General features: G+C 48.8%; 1 protein-coding gene across 2 annotated transcripts in view; it reads left to right on the plus strand.

Moving 5' to 3' along the window:
- Positions 1-10,924, plus strand: part of ST5 (suppression of tumorigenicity 5) — a 117,851-nt gene extending 106,927 nt beyond the window's left edge. The window contains exons 14-20 of one of the 2 annotated variants that reach the window (XM_025355978.1): positions 1,549-1,697; positions 4,883-5,060; positions 5,300-5,341; positions 6,612-6,723; positions 7,600-7,839; positions 8,721-8,807; positions 10,146-10,924. In XM_025355978.1, the coding sequence (XP_025211763.1) occupies positions 1,549-1,697; positions 4,883-5,060; positions 5,300-5,341; positions 6,612-6,723; positions 7,600-7,839; positions 8,721-8,807; positions 10,146-10,180 (843 nt within the window). In that variant the 3' untranslated portion in view covers positions 10,181-10,924. The remainder of the gene's footprint in view (positions 1-1,548; positions 1,698-4,882; positions 5,061-5,299; positions 5,342-6,611; positions 6,724-7,599; positions 7,840-8,720; positions 8,808-10,145) is intronic. The other variant, XM_025355977.1, reaches the window with a different exon arrangement.
- Positions 10,925-17,416: the final 6,492 nt, after the last annotated feature.

A 17,416-nucleotide genomic window follows, 5' to 3' on the forward strand; every position in this document is an offset into this window, starting at 1 on the left:
GCTTCCCTGACCCCTCCCCACGCACATGAGCTTGGCTGCCCTCCTAGATGTCCTGCCTGTCCCTGTGCAGATGTTGGTCACACCCACCGGACTCCCAGACTGTAACTGCTCGGCTCCTTCAGACCCCTGGGCCTGATCTCCTTGAAGGCAGGGATGCATGGAACAAGGCCGGGAGTGGGAGCAGCCTGTGTGAATTCTCAATCCCTGGGGGAAGGGGGAGGGTTGGGCCCCAGGGACAGTAGGGGCTGGGTGCTAGAGAGCAGAGTCTATTGGGCTGCATGCAGGGAGCTTGTGACTTCTGGGGCGGGGACAGGGCCTGGAGCAGGTATAAAGGGCTCTGGCATCATTGTGGTACTTCTTTCCTTGAGCCCACATTCACTGACCATTTGGGGTGTACCCAGCATCTGGCGGATCACCGGGCCTTCCAGGAGTACACCATCAGGTGGGAGAGACAGTGGACACAGACCGCTACTGTACCCTGTGCCCACTTTGCTGCTTCTCTGGGGCCCAGAAGGATGGATGCTGAGTTAGGAATCAGAACGCCTTCACTTGCTTAGACTCTGAGGAACAAATGAGATGATGTGGGTATAAAAACTCCTTGTAAAGCATTACCTTTGATGCCATCGGGCAATGAGAGAGAACTGGTTTCTCACCCTAGTTTTCAGGAGGCCTTCACATCTATGCTGCACACACACGCTGTGGGACCAAGGATGAGGCCAAGCAGACCCCAGGGACAGCTGCTTTGGCACAGCCTGAGCGTCAGCAGTTCCTCCTGCCCTCACCACTGGGGTCACTCGCTACCTTCCACCCCCGTGACCGCCCCCAGAGAAGTGGCTCTCTGAGCTGTGGCACTGACCTTGGGAGCCGCCTTTGGAGGAAAGAAGGCTAGGCCTAGCCTGATAAGACAGTCCTGCTTCGTGGCAAGGTTGCAGAATGGCCAGCCCTTTGCTTGTGTTTTCTTTGTGCCTGGCACAGGACTTAGGGTGATGGAGATAAAGGCCAGGATGGCAGGACAAATAGCCTCTGGAAGGAAACTCTTTCTAGCAGGAAAGGGAGGGGGACAGGGCAACAAGGACACCAGCATTGCCTTTCCAGAGGTGGCTGGGATTAGAGTCCTGGGATGCAGAGATTCCTGGAGAGCAGTGGGGTCTAGTCAGCATTAAGGGCTTAGACCTTTGTCTGGGGAGGTGGGCAGGAGGACCCTAGAGATGTGGCTGTGTGGTTCCCTGCTTCTCCCTATCTCTAAGAGCAGTCAGCTCTCCTCTCTTCCTGAGGTCCCGATGGATAGTCCCTCAACTCCTTCCTTCTAGATCCTTCCCCTCTTTCACAGGCAGCCCTCTCACCCACAGCCTGGGTGTTCAAGTGCTATGAGAGCAGAGCTGTAGTCTGAGGGGTGGAGGAGAGGGGTTTACTGCATAGCAGGATAGGCGAGAGACCTGGAAAAGAGCAGGTGGGAAGGGGAAAGCAGCCTCCAGTTGCTTCGTGGAGGGCCGGAGGGCAGCACCCACCTGGCTGGCCCAGGCCCACTTTCCCATCGCTCTCCTGCAGGTGTTAGAGCTGCGGCGGCCCATGGACTCACGGCTGGAGCACGTGGACTTTGAGTGCCTTTTTACCTGCCTCAGTGTGCGCCAGCTCATCCGAATCTTTGCCTCGCTGTTGCTGGAGCGCCGGGTCATTTTTGTGGCAGATAAGCTCAGGTAGGGCCCAGCTGGGCAAGGAAGAAGAGGGGAGGGGAAAGCACGCCCACAAGCGAATCAGCAAGTGTTCAGGAGCCTAAGCACTTGCTGGCTGGTGCTGGAGTGGGGCTGTGCGTAGGGAGATAAAGACTAGGTGGAAAGGTAGCACCCCTGTGTGGGTGAGGGAGAAGGGTTTGGGAGCACACAGATGGCGGGATTGAGAACCCTGTGGAGGGCTTGGCCTGAGGGAAGAGGGAGGGACATTTCTTCCTTTGCAACAGCCAAGACTGTGCAGATGGCAGTATATGTACAGGGGAAACGTTAAGAAATTGAGATTTTTGGCGGATGGTTGCATTTCTTCTGGAAGGGGAGGCAAAGCCATCTCAATGGGATGCTGAGTTTAAGGAAAGAACCGCTGTGAGGAAGGGGCAAGAGCACTGACTGGGGACAGTGTGAGGAGTGCTGAGTGAGGGTCCTGTGGAGGGTGTCCCCTGGAGAAGGTGACTGCAGTGGCCCAGGGCTGGGCACTGGGAGGGCTGGGGAGAGGGATGCCATGGGGGCATTGAGGTGCAGAGAGCAGAGTGGGTGAGGAAGGCTGGCCAGCCCACACCAGGAAACGATGTGCAGGGCCTGGAGGTGCCAGGGAAGTGGGGGAGCTGGTTTAGGAGGAGTAAGAAAAAAGCTGGGTGGGTCACAAATCTTGGTCTGAAATGCTGGCATTTAGGACTTTAGAGGTAGAGGTGTCAAGGTCTGGTGGTGGCCATGGGACGGGTGGCAGAAGTGATGGTCACTGGACCTGAGGCATTTTAGGAAGGAAGAAGTGAGAGCTCTTCTAGACAGCCAAGGTTTAAAAAAGAAAAAAGTTTTATGTCAGTGGTGGTTGGGGGGTGACACAGGCAAGGGAGAGTGATACGGCTCCGATGAGTGGAGGAACACTAGGGCTTTTGGTTCTTATGCTGGTTTAGATAAAACAACACGGACACACGTGGGGTCGGTTTTAAGGAGCGGAGAGTTTAATAGGCAAGAAGGAAAGAAGAAAGGCAGAAAGGAGAAGTACAGAGACAGAGGGAGGGAGGCTCCAAAGCCAAGAGAGGGAACCTCAAGTGCTGTGGACACCAGCCAGTTTTGTAAGTAGGCTGGAGGAGGCGGTGTTTGATTTGCATAGGGCTTAGGGGATTGGTTTGACCTGGCATGTCACTCATGGCATGTAGCCCCCGAAAAAGCTGGCATGGACTCATGGCATGTAGCCCCCGAAAAAGCTGGTCCTCCCATCCTCACCTTTTAATACGCGAATATAGGGTGCCTGATGTTCTACACACGTGGGAATATGCGGGGCAGCCATGCTGCTAGGCACATGTGGGGGCAAGGGCAAGAAGACAACGGTGAGAATTGCCGTGTTGGGTGGACCCAATTTCTAATGGTCTGTATTTGCATATCAAAGGTTGCCTGCCTGGCTGTAAGAGCCAGGGCTTGCTTTCTAGACAAGAAACGTTTTTTGAGCTGCTTTAAAAGAAACGAGGCGGTGGCTCACGCCTGTAATCCCAGCACTTTGGGAGGCCGAGACTGGCAGATCACAAGGTCAAGAGATTGAGACTATCCTGGCCAACATGGTGAAACCCTGTATTAGCTGGGTGTGGTGGCGGGCGCCTGTAGTCCCAGCTACTCAGGAGGCTGAGGCAGGAGAATTGCTTGAATCCGGGAGGTGGAGGTTGCAGTGAGTGGAGATTGTGCCACTGTACTCCAGCCTGGGAGTGAGACTCCGTCTCAAAATAAGTAAATAAATAAAAAATTAAAAATTAAAAAGAAAAACTTTTCCTCTCTGCGTAAAATAATTTCTTAATAACTCCTACAACAACAGGATGGGTTATTGGCAACATGTTACGTATTGTTTTGGTCAAAGAATCCATCCCAAGTAGTGGCTTCTCTAGAGTGGTCATTTGGACATTGATTAAGCCACCTTAATGTCAGGTGCTCAGAGGAGGGCAGTGAAGGAAAATCCCCCTTCTGGTTTGCCCTCCAATAAGTCCTGAATCCCTGGGATATTTCCTTCCGTATATACAGGGAGCAGTTGAGAGGAGCCCGAGAAATGAACTCCCGATTGCCCTCATAGGGACAGGAACCCAGGCCCATCCTCAGCCCAGGAGAAGAGAGGAGGAAGAAAAACCAGAGCTGCTGACTTTTCCATAGAGCGCCAGGGTTTAGAAAGGAAAACTGCCCCTCACTTGTTCCCATCACAGCCTCAGTGCTTCTGTGTCTCACAGTTCTAGGTGTTTTGTGGGCCCATCAGGCCCCTGTGAAGAAATCTAGCCCAACAGCTGGAATGAGCTAGGTACAGCAGCTCCAAGAGGCCCCTCCTGTGTGCCAGCCATGGTCATTGTCAGCCAACAAAGCCCCTGACTGCCCGGCTTTGGTGCCCTGGCCTGGCCTGACCTTAGTGGCCCCTAAGAGAGCCTGGACCATGAGGTTTCTTTTCCTGAAGGTTCTACCCTCTAATGCATGGCTGAGCCTCCTCTTTGCCACCCCGCCCCCCAGCCCAGCTCCCATGGGGCTGTGAATACAGCTATTGTTTCCTGTGGTTGCAGCTGCCTCTGAGCACATTCCAGGACCATTCTGGGAGGGATGATCCCAAGGTCTTGTTCTTGGCCTGGCCGGGTATTCAAGTTCTGCCAATTTGGGGTCTTGGAAAAGATGTCCTTCCTGTTCTGCCTGGGGTCTGCCTCTGGCTGGAGAGGGGAGGGGTAGGTCCAGCCAGCTCATGTTCCGCTGATGATGATTTAGGTTTTCCACAAGTTCTTTGTCCCTCTTGCCTAGTTCTGATGTGGGGTGGGAGAGGGTACCCAGGATCTGCATTCACTGGCCCTAGGGGTTTACAAAACCTCCTGCCTTCTCAGCCATGGGCCCAGTAATGTGCCCCCCAAACCCAAGACAGCCCTTTTCCAGATCTTTGTCAGATGACTGTCCTGCGGGCTGCTGCATACCTTCCTGGCTGTTTGTAAGTGCATTTCCCTGAGAGTAGCACTGTTGTCCCTGAGACACTACGCAGTGGGAAAGTGGGGGCTTCACCAGTCTGCAGGGTCCCTGAGCCCCATTAGCATTTTTGTTGCACTGGGAGGTTTAGGATCAAAGGCTGTCCTGAGCCTCCAGTGAACTCTAAGGTCCTGGGCCTGGGCTCAGGTGCTCTGTCTCTCTGTCTGTCTGCCCATCAGTACCCTCTCCAGCTGCTCCCATGCGGTGGTGGCCTTGCTCTACCCCTTCTCCTGGCAGCACACCTTCATTCCTGTTCTCCCGGCCTCCATGATTGACATCGTCTGCTGTCCCACCCCCTTCCTGGTTGGCCTGCTCTCCAGCTCCCTCCCCAAACTGAAGGAGCTGCCTGTGGAGGAGGTGGGCCACGGCGGGGAACCAGCTGGGGGGAAGGGTGGAAGGGGAAGCAGGTGCTGGGATCTTACTTGTGGCCCCTCGGCCTCTTTACCAGGCTCTTATCCTTTCTCCCTGGGAGGTCTATCCCCGGCTGGAGTTCTTCCTGTTATCTGACCCTGGGAACCTGGGAGGTCTGGAGGCCTGGCAGAGGGCATTGCGGGACTCATGCCTTGAGCCACTCTGCTAATGACTCCTTTTCTCAGGCGCTGATGGTGAATCTGGGATCTGACCGATTCATCCGACAGGTAAGAGGGTGGGTGCTTGCTAGAATCAGGCTCCTGAGCACCCTGCACCATCACACACACTACTCAACCTTCACAATCTGTTTGTTGAGCTCTCTGGGTTCCATACTTACTCACAGACTAGTCAAGGGTCGGGAGAAGCTAGTCTTGGAATCCTTGACCTCAGCAGGGTCTGCCTTTCCAGTGGCATCATCAGCTTCTGGAAGGCAGTGTGGGAACTTGAAGAACACAGCCTGGGAGTCCACAGACTTCACCACTGGACTTTGCCCGCTTTGAGCCACATGGTCTTAGGCCTCTAAATTCCTCTGAGCTCTAAAGCAGAGGTGGTGACAACACCTGCCTTGAAATGTTGCTGGGGGTTACACAAATAACTATAGATTGTTGTGTAACGTACAGGTTTGCAATGATTGTTGTGAACTACAAAAAGCCTTTGTTAGTCGTGGAAATCCTCCTGGCTCTCTACCAAGGAGCACAACCCAGTGCCTCCCCTATGGAAATGTACTTACTGTCTGTTACACACCAGTGATGGAGCTGAGGACTCCCTGGGTACCAGGCATAGTGATGTGGACACAGAAACAGAGTGTAGAGACTGAAACAGCAGTCTAACTTCATTCCTGAGACACAGGCTGGCCACGGTCCCCCTGCCCCAAGCCAACTGTGCCTCCTACCTAGAGCTGATGATGGAGGAATTGGGGAGACCTAATCAGGAACCCCTGGCTAGTCCTGGTCACAAAGGCCACTGGCTCTACCACCTTTTTTTTTTTTTTTTTTTTTGAGACAGGGTCTCACGGTCATCCAGGCTGGAGTGCAGTGGTACAATCATGACACTGCAGCCTCGACCTCCCTGGGCTCAGGTGATCCTCCCCACGTCAGCCTCCTAAGTAGCTGGGAGTACAGGTGCATGCTACCATACTTGACTAATTGTTTTGTGTGTGTGTGTTTTACAGATAGAGGGACCTGCTAAATTGCCCAGGCTGGTCTCGAACACCCTCCTAGGCTCAAGTGATCCTCCCGCTCGGCCTCCCAAAGTGTTGGGATTACTGGCATGAGCCACTGTGCCTGGCCCTCTACTACTTTTAATCTCTGTAATCTTGGGCAAGTTTCCTAACCTTTCTGTGCTCCAGTTCCTCATCTTAAAATGAGGTTGATGATAGTTATGAGGGTTATTGGGAGAGATAAATGAGATTACCTACTCAAGCTCTTCTAACAGGTCTTAGCACACAGTAAGAGCTCAGCGTCAGCTATGATTGTCACTGCCTTCTTTCTCCTGCAGATGGACGACGAGGACACATTGTTACCTAGGAAGTTACAGGCAGCTCTGGAGCAGGCTCTGGAGAGGAAGAATGAGCTGATCTCCCAGGACTCCGACAGTGACTCTGACGATGGTGAGGATAGTACCCGGGCATGGTCAGCTCTGCTCCAGGCTCCCTCTGCTCTGGGTCAGGGCCCCATAGGGCCAGAACTCTGCCTCTGCGCACCAAACCCTTTCTGGCTGATGAGGACCTTGGTCTCACTCTAGCGTCTTTACCCCAGGTGGTTTGGGAAGGAAAACCCAAAGACATGTGGCAACCCCAAAGATACTTTCTGCTGACAGGAAACTAATTATTCCTCCCTCTCAGGCCTTACCTCAAGCCATTGCAGGAGATGAAAGGAACTTCCTCTTCCTTGGAAGCCAGAAAAATCACTTAGGGTGAGGGATGTGACAAAAGTGGTGCTCTGGTTTCTACTTTAATTCATCCAGCAATTATGTTTCAATTTCCATGTTCAGAACATAGTTTCTGGCCTTCGGCAGCTTGTAGGCTAGTTACAAGGCCATGGGCACAAGAGAGAAAGCTTCCAGAGGCTGGGTGCAGTGGCTCATGCCTGTAATCCCAGCACTTTGGGAGGCCGAGGTGGGTGGATCACCTGAGGTCAGGAGTCCGAGACCAGCCTGGCCAACATGGTGAAACCCCATCTCTACTAAAAATAGAAAAATTAGCTGGGCGTGGTGGTGTGCACCTGTAATCCCAGCTACTTGGGAGGCTGAGGCAAGAGAATTGCTTGAACCTGGGAGGTGGAGGTTGCAGTGAGCTGAGATGGCACCACTGCACTCTAACTTGGGCAACAAGAGTGAAACTCAGTCTCAAAAAGAGCTTCCAGAACAGAAGAGTGGTACTGGCTGGAAGTCTTGTTGGGGAGAGGAAGACTACACCAGGTGAAGATTTGAGGAAGGCTTTGCAGGCTCTTGACCTGAACCTCAAAGATTTTCTTTTCCCTTCCAGAATGTAATACCCTCAATGGGTTGGTGTCGGAGGTGTTTATCCGGTTCTTTGTGGAGACCGTTGGGCACTACTCCCTCTTTCTGACACAGAGTGAGAAGGGAGAGAGAGCCTTTCAGCGAGAGGCCTTCCGCAAATCTGTGGCCTCTAAAAGCATCCGCCGCTTTCTTGAGGTTTTTATGGAGTCTCAGATGTTTGCGGGCTTCATCCAAGACAGGGAGCTAAGAAAGTGTCGGGCAAAGGGTAAGGCTTGTTTATCAGCTCTCTTCTCTAATTTTTTCACCCACAGCAGGGCTGAAGAACCAGGCACTATGATGGAAGCTCTTGGACATCAAGCTAGGGCCAGGCCTCTTAACAGCCCTTTACTTCTGTTAGAAACTTCCAAGGGAGCATTCTCCTCCTCCTTCCCAGTAAATGCCTTCACAAGGCTGTGCACAGGCTGAGCCACATAGCTAGAGATGGGACTCATCTCCACCTAGGAGCAGCATGCTATTGGTTGCCCACCCCCTACTCAAAGAGGATAGAAGAAAGCCCTTCTATCCAGAGAAAAGGAACAGACTGAGCAATTTTGGGGGTTCTGAGAACCCAGGGGTTGGGAATTCCCTTAGAGAGCACTGGGTCAGCTGTTGTAAGTTGGTGGCAGTCTTCATTGAAGGCAGATGGTTATCTCGCTTTTTGCTATTTCATCAGCTCATTCTAGGACTCTTTCATCTCATCACAATCTTTCTCTCTAACCTCAGGGTTAGTGTTTCTTCTGTCCTCTAATACTATCCATTTAGTGTAACAACCTTTTTGGAAAAACATGGTAGAGTTGTCTGAAGGAAGCTAGAGATGTCCACTTGGGGCAGCTCTGAACTGAGAAGCAGCCTCCTCACCCTAGTGCAGCTTGGGAAAGTGCATGGAGAGGCAGGGTGGCAGCAGCGAACCCGAGCAAGATGTCACTAATGATTGCTTTGATGAGCCAGTCTGAATTCTAGTAAGATGCTCCTGCAAATTATCATCCCAGATGCTTGCTTTCTCGTTTTTTGGCATCTGTGCTCCATGGTTCCCTTCATGTAGGCCTCTCCTTCCCTTTCTTTCCTCCAATGACTATTCTCTTCCCTGTGCCTGTTTCTCTTACCCAGGTCTTTTTGAGCAGCGAGTGGAACAGTACTTAGAAGAACTCCCAGACACTGAGCAGAGTGGAATGAATAAGTTTCTCCGAGGTTTGGGTAAGTAGCCTTGTTACTCATGAGATAGATGTTCAGCAAGAAGGAAGGGGCTGGAGGATTTGTGCCCCCAAATACTCTAAATCAGTGTCCACATGTGTTATACTGGGGCTGTAGACAGAACAGGATGTAGACATCCCATAGTGATGAGGTGGTTCTCAGCCAGAATTCCAAGGGCATTTTGCACAGTAATGGTCCTTCAGTATCTGTGGGGGATTGGTTCCAGGATACCCAAAGATACCAAAATCCACAGATGCTCAAGTCCCTTCTATAAAATGGCATAGTATTTGCATATAACCTGTGCACATCCTCCCATATACTTTAGATCATCTTTAGATTACTTATAATACCTAATACAATGTAAACTGTGTTATTTTATTTATTTTATATTTTATTTTATTTTAGAGGCAAGGTCTGGCTCTGTCACTCAGGCTGGAGTGCAGTGGTGCAATCCTAGCTCACTGCAGCCTCAAACTCCTGAACTCATGTGATCCTCCCTCCTCCACCTCCTGAGTAGCTGGGACTACAGGCATATGCCATTACACCTGGCTATTTTTAAAATTTGTTTTGTAGAGATGAGGTCTTGCTATGGTTACCCAGGCTGGTCTCAAACTCCTGGGCTCAAGTAATACTCCCATATTGACCTCCTAAAGTGTTGGGATTACAGGCGTTAGCCAGTGCACCCAGCTGTAAATAGATATTATACTGTATTGTTTAGGGAATAATGATGAGGGAAAAAAAAGTTTATATATATTCAGTACAGACACCACCATTCATTTTTTCCCCCAAATATCTTTGATCTCCAGTTGGTCGAATCTATAAACATGGAACCCATGAAGGCAGGACTCATGGATACGGAGGGCAGGCTGTATTTACCATATTGCATTACAAAGAGGAATCCCAGGTTCCCACATACATCAGGTCTTTCTGTGTGCACTCCATCCTGAATGAATATGAAGGCCATGAGAGCCAGTGAGCTTTCCTCTAGACCATAACAGGTCTGCAGACACAGCAGTGCAAGTGCCCTTCCTGCAAAATGCTCCCCTCCCTGCAGGGTGCTCAGCCCGTCAGATCAGAGAATCATAGCATGTTTCTGTTTAAAGAGAAATTGAGACCAAAGAGGTTAAGTGGCTTGCCTAAAACCACACAGCGATTAATACCAGTGCCCTAATTAGAGCTCTCACGTGTTTTCTCTACCCTGGATCAGATCACAGCTATAATCCAGTCTTCCTAACCCTCTTCCTCTCCCACTAAGAGGGTTATGGCTACAAGGAGGAGAGGGAGTGGAGGTTGGAAGGGATAACACTGAACATTCTCTCTCTTGTCCTCTTTGGCCCACAGGCAACAAAATGAAGTTCCTCCACAAGAAGAATTAAGCCCCCTTCTCAGTAGCAGAGTCCAGTGCCTTGCAGAGCCTGAAGCCTGGAGAGAAGGCCCAGCCTGGGACCCTCTGGGCTGCTGTGGCTCCTCTGCCCCCACAGATCCCATCCTCTAAGCCAGCCCACCTCTGCCTTCATCATATCCCGGGATACTGTTTGTAAATAATCTGCTGTAAGCTTTCTTAACTGTTTTTGTAACAAGCAAAGAGAATATGGTAAATATTTGTATATTCCCAAGGGGCCGGGTGCTTTCCTGTCCTGCCAGAGCATGGATGAAGTTTTGCTGGGTGCTCGTGACTGGCCAGTTTTGTGCAGCTGACTGTCTCAGCCAAACCACTGATCTTCCCTGGAGGCCTTCGGCCTGCCTGCCTGCCTGAGGCCCCTGCTGCCAGTCTCAGGCCCTGGAGAGCAGATGCTGTCTTGTTATGTACAGGAGGACCTTTTAAAAAAACTTGAGTTTCTGTTTTTTCCTGGTAGTCCCCATACCCATACCCTCTGTTTTTGAAAGGCAAAGGCCAATCAGTCCCCATTTGCAGCATGGCACCAGGGTCTTAGGCCTAGTCCTCTCATTCCTCCCAGCCTCTGAGATGGTCAGTGTGTCATGGGAAGCCCACCCCCAGCTCTGCCAGTGCTCTCTGGGCCTGGCTCCCAGTCAGTGGTGGCCACGATGCGGTACAGGGCATTCCTCCTTCCCGTCTACGGGTGTTCTCAATAAACAGTGTACAGTTGTTTGGGCCCAGAGCCTCATGTGTTCCTTGGCTTTGTTATCTAGAGTTCTCTCTCCTTGGAGTGGGCTGGGACTGGCCAGTCAGAGATGAAACATCATCACACAGGGAACTGAGTACTAGATTAAGGGGTTAGCTTTAGTGTGAGTCACTGACCTCCCCTGAAATGGAGTTCTCCAGCCTAAGTTGCATGACTGGTCTTAAGAGTTAGAAGAGTTGCAGTAGTTCAGCTTCCCTCAAGTGTTCAGCCTGTGCTTAGGTGTTTCCAGTGATGGAAAGAATGCTCTTTGCCCGTTGGCCCCATTATTAGGTAAATCTTAACATTTTCCTCTTCAGCCTGAAGCCCCTAAGATGTCATTTGAGTGTCCTGACATGGGTGGAGTGAAGCCCAGCTAATGCCAACGCAGGCTTGGGCATAGCCCTGACCCACTCCCTGTGACTCTTCCATGTCACTCTGTGAATCATTTTTCCATTGTAACCCTAGGTTTTCATACAGAAAGTACTGCTACATTCCACAGAAGAGGAAGGAGAGGAACAAGGTGGGAAATAAGGATGGTTTAGGCTTTTCACCCACCAAGGCCTTGGGAGAGCAGAGATTTTGCAAACTCCCAAGTGAGGCATTAAGCTGCAACCGTTTTCCTTGGTATTGTGTTTGGGTCTGACAGGATTTGAACCATGAGTAAAGTTTTCCTGTCCTTCCACCCTTGTTGAGAGATGATCCCATCCTAAGTTTCCTTCCCCTCTTCCCTCTCCCCATCTCCACTGAGGCCTGCGCAGGCCTCAACCTGTCCATGGTTTGGGCCTGCTGTCAGCCTCACAGAATAAAGTGGAGGGTTTGTCTTCTGGGACAGCGAAGTCATTTTCTGGCTCTGCCATTTGCCAGGACTAGGACAGGGATTGAAGCCTTGCGAGTCTTCAGTTCGGATCAAGAGAAAAGACGGATTACAACCAGAAGACTCAGAGTGGGATGTAGTTCCCTCCAGAACTCGTCGCTCTTAACTCAGCCTGGGCTTAGGATAGTCACAGAAGCAGATTCCTTAATAAGAAAAATACAGGCCGGGCGCGGTGGTTCATGCCTGTAATCCTAGCACTTTGAGAGGCCGAGGTGGGTGGATCACGAGGTCAGGAGTTCAAGACCAGCCTGGCCAACATGGTGAAGCCTCATGTCTACTAGATACAAAAAATTCGCCGGGTATGGTTGTGCATGCCTGTAATCCCAGCTACTGGGAAATTGAGGCAGGAGAATCGCTTGAACCCAGGAGGCAGAGGTTGCAGTGAGCCGAGATCATGCCATTGTACTCCAGCCTGGGCGCAGGACGAGGCTGTCTCAAAAAAAAAAAAAAGAAAAATACAGATTTAATTCCTAAAAGGTACATGCGCTCTCTCTCTTTCCCTTCCTCCCCCATTCTCCTCCACCCTTCCTTTTCAGCATGGCTCCAAATAACCTTTAGACATGCGATCAGATCACAAGATGTGTATGTGTAAAATGTTTTTTAAAATTTGCGTTAATGAGGTCTCACTGTGTTGCCCAGGCTAGTCTCAAACTCCTGGGCTCAAGCAGTCCTCCTGAAGTGCTGGGATTACAGGAATGAGCCACCACATCCGGCCTTATTCATAAATTTTGCCACTTTTACATATCTTTAAAATATAGTATGCCCTTACGTGAATACCAGAGCGGTATGTCTACCCGCTACTGTGGCTGCAGCTCTGGTCCCAATCCAGAAAATCAGTACTTGCATATAATGGCTTACAATAGGCTGCAAGGGCCCATAGAGTGATTGCCATAGCCAAGGCACAGCAGCCTTATGGGGAGAGGAGGGTGTGGACAGTGGGCCTGGCTTGGGGTTTACAAAAAGTATTCAGGGCTTCTTTCCACGTTCTTTCACATGATCTCAGGGCTTCTTTCCACGTTCTTTCACATGATCTCTGGACCTCTAAACCAATGATTTTCAACCCTATCAGATCCAACAGTTTAGTTTTAATAGCAAATACTTTAATTCCCTCCACTACCCTGAAATGAAATTCAAACATAAGCTACTGAAATATACCTTAACTGTAATATAAAAGGGCAGAAATAAAACAAATATTTTGTTATAATATTTAAATATGTAAATGCTTGTGCACAACTGTACTAGAAGAGATAATCACATGCCTACACTGTACACAGAATTACTGTGAATGCAACAGCTACATATGCAGATGGAGAAAAGTGTTGTATCAGCAACTGAGATCCTACTGAGTAGTTATTGGTGAGTTTTCTGAAATGAACAATTTTTGGGAATGTTCTGAACAAAACAAAGTATGAGCTTCCCCTGATTTAAACAGTAGTTAGAATCCTAGGAAACTGAGAAGTATATGAAAACTGCAAAAACAAAAAACAAACCAACTTTTGGAGTTATATGTAAATGAAGTTAGTTAGATTGTAAGTTCAATTTTTCTTTATTGTGTAGGACCAGCTCATCCATTCCAAGATATTTAGCATCCCTGGTCACTTCCCCTCCATGACTGTAACAAAAATGCCCCAATGTCGCCAGGTGTAGTGGCTCATGCTTACAATCCCAGCACTTTGGGAGGCCAAGGCAGGAGGATCATTTGAGCTCAGGAGTTTGAGACCAGCCTGGGCAACATAGTAAAGACCCCACTTCTATTAATTAAAACAAACAAACAAACAAAAAAAACCACTGTTTCCAAAACACTCCCGTAAAAGATGGTATTGTGGCCACTGAGAGCAAGTGTCCTTAAACAGTGGCTTTCTGACAATACTGGGGCAATTGCTCAGGGTAACAGTGCTATCTCCTCTACCAGGGAAGTCCCCTCACCTGTAGGAGTGTCAGCTCTCCTCTATTCTGCAATTAAGTTCTTTTAATGCAGGGCAGGCTGCTTCATTACACTGTTCTAAATGCTCTGATAAACTGTAGTCTTGAAATAAGTATTCTGGGCTTTTTAAAAAGCAGTATTTTGAAGAATTGCCCTTAAACAGTATTAGTCAAACTCTGGTTCACATTGGAATCTGTGGAATTAGGGCCCATCTGAGTCCATTTTGTGTCGCTATAACAGAATACCTGGAACTGGGTAATTGATAAAAAAGATTTATTTGGCTTTGATTCTGATGGCTGAAAAGTTAAAGATTGGGCAGCTGTACTTGAGGAGGGCCTCACGCTGTTTCAACTCACAGCAGAAAGCAGAAGGGGGGCTGGGCATGTGCAAAGAGATCGGGTAGGGGTAGTAAGAGAGGAAGCAAGAGAAACTGAGGAAGCCAGACGCCTTTTAAACAACCTGCTTTCCATTCCCAGCAGAGTGAGAACTCACTCAGCCCCACAGGAGAACATTAATCTATTTGTGAGAGATCTACCTCCATGATCTAAACACCTCCCAATAGGCTCCACCTTCCAACACTGCCCATACCAGGGGCCAAATTTAAAACCACATCCAAATCATATCACGACCCAAGAAAATAAGTGATTACAGTTACAGCTCAAATTTTTGTTAAAATATCTTTTCACATGTACACTTACAACCCACTTTGTACCCAAAATGACTTACAGGGATACACAAACGAGGTTATTTGAAACAACGTAAAGTGGGAATGAGAGGAAAATAAAAATTGGGATGTAAAATAGAGCCAGGAATTAAATATACACTTTAACCTACATTCTTGCTAGGGGCGCTACACAAAATACGTTTCTAGAGCCAGATGATGTGGTGTGCATTCCAAAACAAATTTATTTGCCTGTGAAGGTGGGGGTGTAATTTAAAAAGCCATGAAAACTCTCGAAAGAGAAAATACTACTTTTCAGCATTGGCAAGTTCCGGTAGTTTTGTTTTTTTTTTTTTTTCTCAAGATATTTTTCTCCATTTATATTGCCTCTCAATATGAAAATATGCATTGGGTTGAACAAAAAACAAACAGCACCAAAACATACTTCGTCTCCCTCACTTCCCTAAACTCCCAAGAGGAAATTCCTTTTGTTTTGTTTCCAGAACATTTCCATCCGTGTACAAGCACTTTCTTTTTTAGCCCAAAGTGCCCTTGAACGTGGCTGACGCTCATTACCTTTTAGACAATTGAGACAAATTCTGGAGGTTCCCATCTTGAAGATTTACGTAACGGCCACGCCTCCCGTTCTTAAACGCACCCTAATCGGTGCTGGAAGTGCGGCGAGGTTGGCCATTCCTCCGCTTGGAAGGGGACCCACGGCCGCCCAGGGACCAGGGGTGGAGTTGAACATCCCGCCTCTCCAGGGGAGCTATCTGCACTCGCTCACCACTGGCTGGCGCCACCCTTACCGGAAGTGGCCAAGCGAGGCCGGTCTCCTCCGTGCTTCTTCCAGTCTGGGACCCGGGGAAGTCATCATCTCCGGAAGTAGAAGCTAGTCACCGGAAGTGGCTCCCAGGGGCCGACCTGAGACCCAAGCTGCGGTCTGTGTTGTAGGGACGCCACTGCGGTTGGGTCGTGCTGACTGATGAAAGCAGCCGATGGAGCCACCAGGCGGGAGCTGCGGAGCTTCCGCCCGCGCTTCCGACTTGCAGTCCGTCCCTGGGCTGTCTGCTCTTGGGCTAGTTAGCCGCTAAGTAGGGTCTAGTAGTACATTTAATTGAAAGCTCGCCTATTTAGCTGTCCTAGACGAGCACTGCTTGTGCAAATGATGTGGCAGACATTTGTCATAAAATCAAGTTGCACCTGCAGCTCCCAAGTTTGAACGCAACTATATTTAAGGCATATATACATTAGACCAGAAATTGTATCCTTTGCAATTCAAGCTTTAGTCAGCCACTAGAGATCGCCAGTGTGAGCCTCTATGAACACAGCAGGCTATTCAAAGCTTGGCAGTCATGAAAATATTTTAGTAAATGCGGGTTCGAGAAAGCACTGGAATCGGTGGACTTAGGGTTCAAAACTTTTCATCTGTTCCTCGTCACATAAAACTAAGTTTTTAGAAGTTACTAGCTGTAGCTTCTGGTGAGTGAACAAGCCAGCAATGAAATCAGTGTTTCTTTCCCAGGCCAGAGGATCGGATGGCCTAACAATGATCTCCTGGGGAAGGTAGCCATTAAGGGACTAGCGATCTTTCCCCCCAAACTCTGCTTCCTTCCATGTCTCATCATTTTGTGATCAGCCCACTACAATTCTGTCTCCAAGTCCTGTCCATTATGTCGTCTGAATCGTACCTTTTCCATACTCCCATTTTCTTGGTTCTGCCTTCAGCCTCCCATTGTAGCTGTCCTTTACAGCCCAGTCAGAGTAATCTTTCTCTTCACCATAGCACTTCCCGTTTGCCTAACCTTCCCAAACCAGTTTCCTGAACCAGTATTCCCTCTGCTTGGACCAATTTCCCACTGACAATCACATGAAGGCCAATTGACTCCATCTGCTCCCATAATAGTTTGCACTTGTTACTAAGTCAAACACAAAAATTAAGTGCATGGCTTCCATTTTAATCTATACAATCCTCAGGTAGGCACTTTCACCTAAATTTTAAAGATGAGGAAATTGGGACTAAAAGTCACACAGGTATTGGGTGGAGACCAAACATTTAGTCTTCAATTCATCATTAACTACTGACCACTTATTGTGGGATCCTTGAATTCAGGTTCCATATTAAAAGTCCTCTATGGGCTCTAATGGAGAACCTTTACTTTTTTGAGACTGAGTTTCACTCTTGTTAGAGTGGAATGGCACGATCTCGGCTCACCGTGACCTACGCCTCCTGTGTTCAAGAGATTCTCCTGGCTTAGCCTCCCAAGTAGCTGGGATTACAGGCATGTGGCACCACGCCCGGCTAATTTTGTGTCTTTAGTAGAGACAAGATTTCTCCAGGTTGGTCAGGCTGGTCTGGAGAGTCCCTATTTCTAACCTCCTCCAGCACAACAGAAGTTACAAGCCAAATGATACATTTGCTTAAAATTGTCCAGTTGAATCAAGGTTTCACTACTGCTTGTAATTCTATCCTATTCTTATGTAAGCCAATTCAGTGTTTCTCTGTGCCTTGTATTTGATCCCCAACATCCTCTAAAGGTTATCCTGACAGATATGTCCCATAGACAACCATGGTTCTCGGCTTATGCATATTATGACCCCACAGAAAACCTCCACTAACTAAAACCCAGGAGTCTAAGTGCCGTCTTATTTGCCTAATTTTAGACTGCGTTATTTTGGGTCAAAAAGTTCAAAATCACAAGAAGAATCATAAAACTGTAGCAAATTATAATTTACCCTAAGATCTATGAGGATCTTATTTGTAAACATGCATTGGTCACCATCAGTTTTCCAACAGCAAGAGACACAAATCCTAGAAAAACTTATTTCAATTTCTGGTCTTCAGGATTTCCAAATTTTCTCGATACATTTCAGACTAGAAGAAAAATTAACCATCTCAAACCCACTTTGACATACAGAAAAGCCCTGGCATATTGAAATTGCAGATTGCTGGACCCCCATCTCCGGACTCTGATTCATCACATTCAAAATATAACAAGAATTTCGATCAAGATTAAGGAGCCATGGCCG

The sequence above is a fragment of the Theropithecus gelada genome, chromosome 14 (assembly GCF_003255815.1).
Source record: "Theropithecus gelada isolate Dixy chromosome 14, Tgel_1.0, whole genome shotgun sequence".
In the NCBI taxonomy this organism is placed as follows: domain Eukaryota; kingdom Metazoa; phylum Chordata; class Mammalia; order Primates; family Cercopithecidae; genus Theropithecus; species Theropithecus gelada.